Consider the following 13302-nt stretch of genomic DNA (forward strand, 5'->3'; position numbering starts at 1 on the left):
TGCTCATTAAAATTAAACATTTAAATGTAACAACTCAGTTTGAATCATAAATATCTCAGCTTCATAATTTTGGGTTGCTGTAGGTTTTGAGCCACTAGGTAAACTATACTGCCACAGGTTTCTACTGATATTCAAATGAAAATAGTTCCATGGATCTCCAGAGGGAGTACAATCCAAACGTGGATGTTGGTGAAGGTGCTTGCCTAATAAATCACACCTACTGAAAGTGACCAAGAAATGGAGAGATCAAATACAATATATTTGTAAGACAGTAATCAGACATCTTTATAGAATGATAATTTATGCTACTATCCACAAAACTCTGTTTCTTGGTACAAAATACCCATGGCTACATTTTAGGTTATGTTATTCTTTGGTATACAACCAACAAAGTACCTATAGAAAGGACATTTCTGCATAGTGTGTTTGTATGAACTGGATATCTGTCCAAAAGCAAGTGAATAATATGGGCTAGTAACAGCAAGAAATGAGTATCAAGATGTACATGTGGAATTTGGTCTTTGGTGTGTGCATATATGTATGTGATGCTCACTGCATACTGTCTTGTGATGCAACTTCATATTAAGAGAAGGCTCCTGGTGGAAAAGTAGTTATCTATCATCACCAAGTACTAGAATAATCAAATCATGACTCAGGCAAAAGTGGCTCAAGAAGTTATATTCTGAGCATAGTCAATAAAACTCTAAAATCAAACTGGTTTTATATTTTCTCTAACTTCTCTTTTAAAAGCTTCTAGTGAACTTATTACTAGCTGTTAGAATTCTAAATTCCAGGGTTACAATTATAGTTTGTTAAAGTGGAGGTTTTTTTGGTTGGTTGGTTTGATATGGGTGGAGGGGGAGTTTGGGTTTTTTTAATACATGGTTTGGTCTGTTCATAACCCAAGCAAGAAATCAGCATCTTTCCTTGCTCAGAGTAATTACTGATTACTCTTTCCTTATTGATGTGTGTCATATGAGGCAAACCTTCTGAAAGTGCCTGTCTACTTGTAGTTCACTGGTGAAAACATGAATAAAATCCTATTACTTGTATTTGCTATACTTAATACCAGGACATTAAATGTTCAGTTATTAAAGGTGCCAGACACCTGTTGCAAATTTAGATTACATAGCACCACCGTAACTGCTCTTTTCTTTACCCAGGGCCACTCCAAATAGGCTTTTTTTCTCTATGTCAGCTCCTTCTGTGAGCCTGAACTGAACTCAGGCATAATTAGAAATCACATTAAAACATTACATTAATTTCCAATTGATTTTATGATTTAATTCTATTAAACAGTAGGCTTGCAAAGAAGCTATAAATCCCGTACATGTCTCGGGGTGTTTGACTGCTAAACAGGGTCTGGAAATGGAAGCTGCAACACATGCTGCAGCTAATTAAAAGGCATGTTTTTACTGAAATCAAATTGCTTGTCAGTATGTCAGATAAAAAGTATATGCTTGACACTTAAATGCCAAACAAAGCTGTGGTGTTTTGGGTTTTTTTAGCTAGGTGATAAGTTATGCAGACTAAAATGTTGGTGTACTGAAAATCATGAGTTACCTTACAATAATGGGAGAAGAAAACTTGTGATGCTCTGCATAGTAAAGCCACCTCTGCCCAACTTACTCCTTTAGCTTTTGCAGAAAGCAACTCTGTTTCATCTTTAACAGAACTGACTGGTGCTTAGAGAAGATAGTTACTAAGGATAGATTTATTCAGGAATAGACTGGAATGAGAGAAGCCATAACGATCAGATTATGTGGTAAATATCACCCTACTTCTGTTTCTGTCCCTCTATCTGTGTTAGTTTGAAGCAGGCTAGAACGTTTTGGTGAGAAGAAGTAGATTACAGGCTGTGAAAGGAAAACAATGGTGATGTCTACTTCACTCACAGGCTTACTGAGATGTATAAAAACATAAGTCAAAACATAGCTAACACACTCAGCACCACTCTCACTTGGGCTGCTGGCTGAGCTGCATCTCTCTAACCTCACCCTCCATTTTGGACTAATCCACTTTGCTTCCTAACCCCCTGGCCAAACCTCCATTCTTCCTTGGGACTGGGGTAAGGTTGAGAGGGGTAGGGGGAAGGTGTAGGGGTGGTTGAGAGCCCTTCCTGGGGAATCAGGTTTCTGGGAGGGCTGTTGCGTTTCTGTATTACCTTTTACCTTGCATATTTCTGTCTATAACTGTATATACTGTAAATATCTGCTTGTATATTGTTCCAGCTGTAAATATAAGCTCCATTCATATTTCCAGAGCCAGCTGAGTCCAGTCTGGGTGATTTCTAAAGTGGGGGGGGGAAGGGAACACCCAAACCATCACACTATCTAGGACCAGTAAAGGACCCAGACTACTTAGACATGGCAAAAGTTGTTACAGGATGCAGTGTCCATGCACGCTTCGGTAAGTTTCATAAACAGAAACAGAGGATCTCATTCTAAATTAACTGTGAGATAAACTACTAATTTGGAGTAAAAAAAACCCCACCTATTATAAAAAAATATTCCTGTAAAAGCAAACAGACAAAAAAAACAACCCATGTTCTAAAGTTAAATCTGAAATTTGTTTGTGGCTGTTATATGGAGTTAGAGTTTGATGTAATGTGAGCAGACTTCAATAGGCAGTTTAATAGAATCAGAGAAATGGAACATCACAGCTATCAAGTACATAATCACACTATAAATGAGAGATTTCACTTCAGCCTTCCTTCTTGGTTTATGAGGTGGATGAACACAAAGAATTTAGAAACCATACTTAAATATCCAGTCCTTTCTCAGAAAAAGAATACAAAATATTCTTAGCCTTAATATGAATGCTCTGTCTAAATGTTAGATCAGATTAATCAATACATGACAGACATTTTGTGCAGTTCTTTTGATTAAAACTAATGGTGAATGCAGTGACTGTGGGAAGCACTTGTTATTAGAGTGTGTCCTCATTATAATGATGAAGAAGTAAGAACACAGAGAGCAAAGATACTGAGGATAGCATGACATTCAGAGCACTTTTCAGAAAAGCTTGGGTAACTTCAAATACTTCCAAGAGAAATCAGGCATCAAGAAGTACTCCAGGTCTAAGTGAACTGCAACCCAAAATGTCTACAAAGGTCTATAACGTACAAAGGATTGAAAAAGCTCATCTATCTTTCCTAAGCTCCACTCTGATACAGCAAACATTTGACTACTTTTTACAACTACTGATTAAGCTCAGTTCCTTCAAACCAGAGTGTGGAAGCCAAGCATCCAGACTGACTGATCAGTCAACTTTCACTTCCTTCTCACTACGTAAGTTCAAGCATGTGAGCCTTAATAACTGCTATTACCTTGTGTTCTGACAGGATCTGACACAGGGCTGGGATCACTCAGACCTTGTGAATTGATAGCTCTCACCATAAACAGGTAGATTGTATTGGGGCGCAGCACTCTCACAGTGTAGAGCGTGGTCTTCACATGGTTAGCCACCGTCTGCCAACTGTTGCTGACAGATTGACTGCAACGAGAAGAGGGTTGAAGATTATAGACTCATGCAAGAGGAAAAATAACAAAACAAAAGGAGCAGCTTTTGTAACCCTGTATCATAGAATCAAGCAGGTTGGAAGAGACTTCCAAGATCAGCCAGGCCAACCTAGCACCCAGCTCTACCCACTCAACTAGACCATGGCACTAAGTGCCTCACCCAGTCTTTTTTTGAACACTTCCATCACCTCCCTGGGCAGCCCATTCCAATGCCAATCACTCTCTCTGGCAACAACTTCCTCCTAACATCCAGCCTAGACCTCCCCGGCACAACTTGAGACTGTGTCCCCTTGTTCTGTTGTTGGTTGCCTGGCAGAAGAGCTCAACCCCCACCTATCAAGTTTAAGAAAAGCAAAAACATAGTAAAAAGCAGGGTAAAAATAAAAATGTTTGTTTCAGATAACTCAAGGTGGGATATAAAACCTTGACTAAATTAAAAAGCTGTCAAAAGTATTTTTTTCCTTTCAAAAGAAGCAAAAGCTTTTGCTGTCTCTCCACAATAAATACCTGCAAAAGGACAATATGGAGAGCTGTAAATCTCAAAGACAAATAGGCTCCTCTTAAACCGAAACCTTAGAAAAGAAAATCCTGTTAAAAGAATAATTCTCTACACTGCTAAGTAAACTATTGACTGCTAAGTCAATACACTGTCATTGGAAGAAAAGTATTCTCCTTGACCTAAATTCATACCCAAAGTGACAAAAAAGCCTTCTGAAAACGTGATTGGCAGGGAAGAAAGGCATATGTGTAATTCTTCTCTTGCTGCATTCTCTCTTGGGCATTATTAGATTTCAATGCACTGTATTAAGAGAGTTAAGTTGTTACTTCTAAACCAGCTTTTAATGAAACCGTTTGGGTTTTGTTAAAGGTATTGATGGGATGCCATTGAAGCTCACCTAGGGTGAAATACCAAGAAAAGTTTCAAGGGGAAGATTCATTTTGTTGTTGTAATAAACTAAAGGCTTTACTACATTGAAAGGAAAAGGGAAGCTCAGAGTTTCACGTTGTTTAGGTTGTTTCATTGACATAATGAACAAAGCATAGCTTCCAGAACAAAATCTTCAATTCACAGATTGCAGCAGGTCAGAAGGTATCCTCAAAGGTCATCTTGTCCAAAGTCCCCCCCTGCAGTCAGCAGTGACACCTCCAACTAGATCAAGCTGTCCAGGGCCACGTCAAGACCGACCTTGAATGCCTCCAGGGATGAGGCTTCAACCACATCCTTGGGCAACCTGTTCCAGTATTTTACCACTTTCATTGTAAAGAATTTCCTCCTTATGTCCAATCTAAATCTACCCTGCTTCAGTTTAAAACCACTGCTGTTCATCCTTACCCACTGAGCTGTCCATCCATCAAACCCATATCTCTCCAGCTTAGAGAGATGAATGTTTTGGGAGACTTAGTGCCATGGTCTAGTTGATTGGACAGGGATGGGTGCTAGGTAGGACTGGATGATCTTGGAGGTCTCTTCCAACCTGGTTGATTCCACAACGATTCTATGATGAAAGTCCAGAGAGGTGACACCTGTTGGTCTTCCCTTGTCCACTGATGTAGTTACACCACCACAGACAGCCACTAGATTGGTCAGGCGTGACTTGCCCTTGATGAAGCCATGCTAGATGTCTGAATCACCTTCCTGTCCCCCATGTGCTTCAGTATAGCTTCTAGGAGGATCTGTTCCATGATCTTCCCAGGCATAGCAGTGAGGCTGACAGGTCAGTAATTGGAGGCTCCTCTTTTATCCTGGTTTTAAGAATGGGTGCAATGTTTCCCTTATTCCAGGCTCCAGGAACTTCACCTGACTGCCAGGATTTTTCAGATAGTATGCATATACAGAAATGTTCTTTGCATATTAAGACAGCAGGATGAGGCATTATGACTGTAACTTCTTAAATTTGCATGCACATGCTTTTGACAAATTTTGGCATGAATTTTAATTAATAGATGAATAAATTATTTTGTCATTTGTTGAGCATCTTGACTGAAGAAAACATTTAGGAATGTGCATGGTTTTTAAACTGAAGCCTGTATTACTGATGCACATGAGATGCATGGCTTAGGCTTAAACAAACTTGCTGAATTGGAGCTTGGAATAGTTCTTTCGTACCAAGTATTAATTGCTGCTGTGTGTAAAGGAGCAGCTGGATTCTCCCCAGCCTCAGGCTCCAGAATCCTGAATCACCAACTCTAGCTTTAATCTATCTAAACCAGTAAAACCCAGAAATCTGAAGTGCTTTGACTCTTTCATAGGTGCTGCTTTAAAAAGAGTAAGAATTAAAGTATGCAGAAAGGCTTTGGGATTACCTATTTATTTTCAGATTGGGCTAAATGACTTAACCTGCAGTATTCCCACAGGAGACTCTTACTGATCATCAGTGCTAAGGGAAAAGTAACAAATAATGACAGTATTGTCCTCTTACATTCCTGTCAATCTGAAGAAATAGTTAGATGCATCTCTAATGAATCACTTAGAAAAAAAGTGATAAATCAAAACAAAAAAAATCAATTTAAAAATTAAGAATCAATGCCTGCCATAGGACTTGAGTCTCTTAATGAACTTCTAATGATGCATGCAGACTTTGAAAGGATACCACAATATCAGAACAGCTGGTACCAGGGCTAAAGCAAAATTAGAAAGGAAGGAGATTATGAGTGAAATAATTCACATACCTAAAAGCCTCAATGATATATGCACTAGCTGGTAGGCTTCCAGGGGTCCCTGGTTGCCAGGATAGGGTGACACTGTTCTTAGTAACATCAGTGACCTGAGGTTTGGATGGTGGTCCAGGGAGGTCATTTATATCGTAATTTTTACTGAGTGTTGCTCCACCAGATTCTGTGAAGGACAAACATTAAGCAACTGCATTTTAATCCTCGATTGCATAAATGTCATCAAAGTAGAACATTAAAACAACAAACATTTGCAGAATCAGTACAACTAATGTTCTTAATCTGTAAAGAGCTAAGTCAACAATCCCATTGCCACGTTTATTTCTGGATGAGCTAAATCAACAATCCCATTGCCACATTTATTTCTGGAAGAAGAAGTATCATTCTTTAGGTACATACTGAAAAAAAACCCCAAACTCACCCTGCAAAACACTAAAAAAAAAAACCCAGAGAATATTAATTTTAAAACTCAGTGTTGTTTAAATTTACATAAAATACCAAAATCTCAATCCCTATAAGTCTGAGAAAGTTCTTACATTCATATCAGCTTCAGTATTGACAGACTTTGATAGGCCTCTGTGCAGGTATATTTTTCTTGCCAAAGCTAATGACTGGATGAACTCACAGTTTATTACTACTCCTATTTAGAAGATTTACAGCATACCACCGTTACTGGAGACAAATACAAGTTGTTGCAATTAAAGATAACAACAAAGAGATGCAAGGCAAATAAAGGAACCCAGCCTTCCCATCTATAACTTCTCCAACTCGATCCTAGAGTTTTTAGACCATCTTATTTGACTGAGGCTGCTCTAATAATGCTCATTTTGTCATAAATTGAAAAACAGTCTGTGCTAGTTTGAAGCAGGGTAGAATGTTTTGGTGAGAAGAACTAGATCATAGGCTGTGAAAGGAGAACAATGGTGATGTCTGCTCCCCTCAGAGTCTCGCCGAAGAAGAAATGAAAACATTAGATAACACTCTCACCATTTTGTCTCACTTTCTGACCGGGCTGCTGACTGAGCTACATCCCTCTAACACACCCTCCATTCACCTTTGCTTCTCAACCTCTATTCTTCTTTAGGACTGGGGTAAGGTTGAGAGGGGCAGGGGAAAGGTGCAGGGGTGGTTGAGAGCCCCTCCTGGGGACTCAGGTTTCTGGGAGGGCTGTTGTGCTTCTGTATCACCTTTTACCTTGTATATTTCTGTCTATAACAGTATATACTGTAAATATCTGCTTGTATATTGTGCTAAGCTGTAAATAAATAGCTTAATTTATATTCCCAGAGCCAGCTGAGTCTAGTCTGGGTAACTTCTAAAGTGTGGGGGGGCGGGGAACAGCCAAACCATCACACAGTCCCTGGACATTGCTTACCTGTCACCTCCAGCACAGCGCTCCAAGATGTCTCCCCACTAGAACTTGTGGCAACACAAGTGTAAGTCCCTGTATCTGACAGCTAAAAAAAAAAATAACACAAACAAATAATCAAACAAGCAACAGTTGAGGGGAGTTTTAACAGCCTTACAGTATCAGCTGACTGAGTTTACATGAGTTTCTTTTTCTAAATGTTTCTGGATAAGAAGTATTTTACACCTACATTTGACACCAGACTAGAGGACACGAGACACTTTCAAACTATTATAATAGGGGATTACTTTCAGAGAATTATAATGGGATTATTTTTACCTAAATTACTTTTCTAATTCTAAATTGAGACACTTAATGTAGCAGTACAGCATGTAAGTCCTACAGAATGGATGTTTCAGAGCATCGATCTTTGTATTGGTTACAACATAGAATCAAAGAATCAACCAGGTTGGAAGAGATCTCCAAGATCAGCCAGGCCAACCTACCACCCAGCCCTAGCCAGCCAACTAGACCATGGCACTAAATGCCTCAGCCAGCCTTTTCTTGAACACCTCCAGGGATGGTGACTCCACCACCTCCCTGGGCAGCCCATTCCAATGCCAATCACTCTCTCTGTCAAGAACTTCCTCCTAACATCCAGCCTAGACTTCCCCCAGCACAACTTGAGAGGGTGTCCCCTTGTTCTATTGCTGGTTGTCTGGGAGAAGAGACCATTTGCATAGCAATGGCTCATCTCCACTGACACCTTGAAATCTTTTATGACTGCAATAGTGGTCATTATTTGCATAGCAGTGACTCTTCACTGACACCTCGAAATCTTTTATGAGTGCAATAGTGGTCATTATTTGCATAGCAATGGCTCATCTTCACTGACACCTCGAAATCTTTTATGAGTGCAATAGTGGTCATTATTTGCAAGGGGAGGAGAAGGCTGATGACATGTGGGTGGTCATTAATTTGTTCTGAATTTCAGTATGTAACTACACTTGGATGTGTTTTTTGGCCATTTTATGGTTAGGAAACATTACCAGTTCTTGTCCAGGTAGAGCTGAGCTAAAAAAAAAAAACATTCCAGATTTAAGTCTATATTTAATTCATAAAAATTGCAAGGCATGGAAGAAATCTGTTTTTAGGGCTGTGTGTGGCTTTTGTTCTTAAGTCTGAGTCAAAGAGTGCATATTACTGCAATTGAAAGCTTTAGAAAAAAACATCTTCCTGAGTCTTTAAAGAAAATTGGTTACCAGTGAACGAGCCACTTACAGATCAATAAAAGCCTCATGTCTTTCAAGACTGCACTCACTACTCATACTGTTTTCTTCCCCCCTTTTGTTTACAGACCTTGTGACTCTAGCACTGAGATTAATGCACTGGCATGATTCAGAACCAATTTCATTGTTTGCATAGCTGCATGCAGATAGGTATCCCAGGAGCTTCTGCCTCACGGACACTCCACAGAAGGCCATCATCAGTGCCTGAAAGTTTGTCTGAAATCACTAAGCCTCCACCTTTAATTGCTGCTTTCTAACACTACTGGGGAATCTTGACTATTCAAGCGCACTCTTTAATCCAGCTCTACAGGAAAAATGCATTAACCTTCGTGGCCTAAACCTGCCTTCAGTCCAGGGAGGAAGGATAAATTGTTTACTCAAGGAAATCTAGCATAAATTTTTTAATAAATTCCATTTTGTTCCAAGGAAGTTAACAATTTATCTTCGATCATGAAATTAAATGGTTTCCAAAACTGTCTATAAGCTCTCAACAAATAATTACATTTACTGAATTATTCTTCCATACCAATGCCTGTACACAGGCAAACAAATACACACTTTTTGATCTTTTTTTTTTAACAGGGTAAAATTAGAAGCCCTAACAAAAGCAGTGATACAATATTTATCAACAAAATCTGCTGTTCAGAATGCCAAAAATGAACAGAAACCCTATGAGGAGAGGCTGAGGGAGCTGGGGTTGTTTAGCCTGGAGAAGAGGAGGCTCAGGGGTGACCTCATTGCTGTCTACAACTACCTGAAGGGAGGCTGTAGCCAGGTGGGGGTTGGTCTCTTCTTCCAGGCAACCAGCAATAGAACAAGGGGACACAGTCTCAAGTTGTGCCAGGGGTAAGTATAGGCTGGATGTTAGGAGGAAGTTATTCACAGAGAGAGTGATTTGCCATTGGAATGGGCTGCCCAAGGAGGTGGTGGAGGCACTGTCCCTGGAGGTGTTTAAGAAAAGACTGGATGAGGCACTTAGTGCCATGGTCTAGATGACTGGCTAGGGCTGGGTGATAGGTTGGACTGGCTGATCTTGGAGGTCTCTTCCAACCTGGTTGATTCTATGATTCAGATATCATATTATTTTCTGTCAAAATGTAAATACTATGGTAAGTTTTCATTTTGAACAGCAATCTCTCTGCATAAGATTCCATGTATGTCACAGTATTAGTTGTCTTCTCCCATCTGCAGCCTAATGGAATATCTCCAGCAAGCGTAACATTGGAATAAATCAGGCAGCTCAAGACTGCCAAGACTCATTGATGGAGAAAGCACTCAGCCAAAACCTGATGAACTCCAGAATCACTGGGTAGCACAACAGCTCCCCAGAAAATTATGGTCAGGTGCTGGAAATTAGCTGCTCTAAGTTTTAACGGAGACAACAGGCCAACGGCTTCTCGGTAGGACCAACAAAAAGGATAAAGAAGGTTTGCTGTTTTACATGTCTATCCATTCTAAGGTCGTGTGTTTTGTGGCAACAAACTTAAGATTTTAAATACAAACTCAATTTTTAGGGAATTATAACAAAAATATCTGATGTTAGTTTGATGCTTCTTCCCCATTCAGTATCAAAGAACAAAACAGGATGTGGACTTGGTGAAAAGGGTATAGAAAGAGAGGCAAATTAATTTTGCATATGACAGGTGGTTAGAGAGGAGAGCTGCTTCAGATGTGCCACCAACAGCTCAAGACTGCTCTTGTACCGTTTTCTTTATCCCTACTCACCCGCAGAGTTTTAATCTGAAGTGTCCCCTGATCCTGTATGGATGTTCGAGGGTCTCTGCCCAGGAAGGTGAATCCTTCTTTTAACCAGCTGATGACAGGAAGGGGGTCCCCAGTTGCCTTGCACTTCAGCAAAGCTGTCCCATCCACTGCCAGCGTCTGATTGACTGGTCCCTGGAGGATGATGGGCGGAGGCCTGTCTGTCAAGACTAAACAGTGACAGAAGTATTGGCATCCACTCCTTCGACAATCCTCTGCTGCAGTAAGCCCTTTCCTTCACACAGCACCAATTTTAACGGAATAGATGATGTTAGCTTCTATAAGGCTAAAAACATTACTTTTGGAAGAGTCACAGGTACATGTTAAGAATTGATTGGTATATTTGAAAAGTATTTTGGCAAGAATTTTACTTCACCATTGTGAGACAACACAGTCATCAGACCCATCTGATTAAGACAGGATGAAAATTAAGGCTATGATCCAGAGAAGACCTGAAGTAGATCTCCTCTTTTTCAAGTTTAGGAAAGCACTTAAAGAATTTGTTTCATGTCACATCAAAATATGCCTAACTGCTTATCTGACTTAGGACCTAAAAGAGAGAATCTGCTGATATGAAACACCATCACCACTTTGTCAGGGGTACCAACCTCATCCCTGCTTCATGCTCAACTTGCAAGTTTTTGTCAGAAAAATAAAATACATCTAACAATAATACAAAACATTTTCATAATCTGAGTGATCTAAATGACTGTATCCCTCTTTCCAGTGGAGAAGAGCCCAAACTCAATCAAGCCATGTGACAGCTTAACTATAAAATAACTGTATCACCTTTTAAAGCCATGAACTCTCTTAATTTTTTCCCCTCTAATGATACACATTTGCATGCTTGAAATGCTGCTTCAAGTTCTCTGTAACCTGTGAGCAAGGGGGTGGCTGCATATAATCCTCATTCCATGACCAGTGAAATACCTTGAAGATGAAGTGAAATGCTCATACTCCCTCTTCTTGACAGACCCATTTTTCATAAGTAATTCTGCATTTGAACCTATTCTCTGAGCTATCTGTTCAGCAGTGAAATATAGCACTTAATGAATGTGTTTATACAAAATGAATGTCAAATACTTGAATATAAAAAAGGTTATGACTCTTACATTAACTAAGTACAGCAGAATCCAGAATCCATTTCTATATATTTACTTGCCACACTGCTGCTATTTGAAATCTCTGAACAACTGAACAATGATATGTTTAGTATTAAATGCTGTAACAGGCAGGATTAGCATTATTTGGTCTGCCTCCACTGATGCCAAATGAGCTTGAATCACATATTCTAGCTGAGAATCTATTTCGTTGCAGTCCATGTGCTATATCTGACTGCAACAATGAAGTGAAAGTAGATCATCGTGAAACAGGATGGCTTCTGCTGTACTTGAGCTGTTCAAGATGCAAACTTTCTGGAACCTTCAGCAGATCCAAAGCAATTTCATCACACTACTTAATAAATAGAAAAACATCAAGGAGATGTTTAGTGGCACATTTCATAACTTAAATAATTGCTTCTGAAATTGTAGTGTTGCAAAAGTAACAAGATACACAAAGGATAGAATCATGTTAACAAGATACACAAAGGATAGAATCACTGGTATTAGTTAACACCTGGAAGGGCGAGTTCATGACATTTATTAAAACTGACACTGAAATTAGAAAGCCAATACAGATTATTTATTAACATCAGGATCTGAAAGCTAATTTGGCAAGCCTGAAATATCACCTGCCGAACTCAGATTGAACGGGAAACGCTACCCTGCAAGCAAAGAGAAAGTACAATGCATGTTCAGCCCTGATATGAAATTTCTAATGTCATTAAAGTTCCTTATGACTACACAGTTCATCCATTTGGGACAATAAAATTTGATCTCAGCTCCTATGTGCTATCAGCATCCCTGCACAAGGAGTATATATAAAGGAAAAATTACACAGCTGCTTTTTCATTTTAATCTAAGGTTAAACATCAAACTCGATTTTTTTTTTCCCCCTAGGAAGTTAAAATATAAGGAAAAGTAATTACTAAAGTTGCTAATCGTTCCACTATAGTTATCTGCTGCATCTAAGTGCCATTCACATGTGTAGCATGCAGGTGTTTTCAAAACCTACCCCATTACAGACATTGTTCTTTGGCATGTAATTCGGTATTTTTACAGCACAAATAAGGAGCTCATAATCCTTTAAATAGCTCTGATCAATAGTGTAATTGAAAGTCTCCTGGCCAGAAGGAATCTTCATTTTCAAGGGTGTTACGGGTGAAAGACCATTACAGGTTTCCATGACACTAAGGCTAAAGGTTAAACGAACACTTAGGGTTTCCACTGATCTGTGAACGACTGCATTGTCTTCACAACTATGACTTGTAAATCTTCTCTAAAACGTGTATCCTTGCTGGCATTGCTACTGCACAAGTTGCCTCCTTAGTAAGGAACCAAAGCTGGGAACACATAATAACCACTCTGAAATAATGGCAAATATCCACGAAGAAAGCTGGGGGAGTTGTTAGCTTCTTTTAAAACACTTACATACTTTTTTTTTTTTCTTTAGGTTTTACAAAGTTTTCTCCCAGCAGGAAACTTTTGCATCTATTCAACAGAAAGCATTTGCATGGCCAAAATATATTTGCATAGGAAAAGAAAAGATGATTTCAAAATGAATGCAGGTTAAAAAAACAATGGTTTTGAAACTGCCAGCAAGTGCATGTAGT

General features: G+C 39.3%; 1 protein-coding gene across 15 annotated transcripts in view; it reads right to left on the reverse strand.

Annotated features, from left to right (window-relative positions):
- The window catches only part of ROBO2 (roundabout guidance receptor 2), a 1176697-nt gene that overhangs the window by 103704 nt on the left and 1059691 nt on the right, over positions 1-13302 (reverse strand). For all 15 annotated transcript variants that reach the window (XM_064152296.1, XM_064152297.1, XM_064152298.1 and 12 more), the window contains 4 exons: positions 10554-10759; positions 7567-7648; positions 6192-6357; positions 3329-3495 (listed from right to left, as the gene is read on the reverse strand). In XM_064152296.1, coding sequence (XP_064008366.1) covers positions 3329-3495; positions 6192-6357; positions 7567-7648; positions 10554-10759 — 621 coding nt within the window. The remainder of the gene's footprint in view (positions 1-3328; positions 3496-6191; positions 6358-7566; positions 7649-10553; positions 10760-13302) is intronic.

This window comes from Pogoniulus pusillus, chromosome 12, assembly GCF_015220805.1.
Source record: "Pogoniulus pusillus isolate bPogPus1 chromosome 12, bPogPus1.pri, whole genome shotgun sequence".
NCBI lineage: Eukaryota > Metazoa > Chordata > Aves > Piciformes > Lybiidae > Pogoniulus > Pogoniulus pusillus.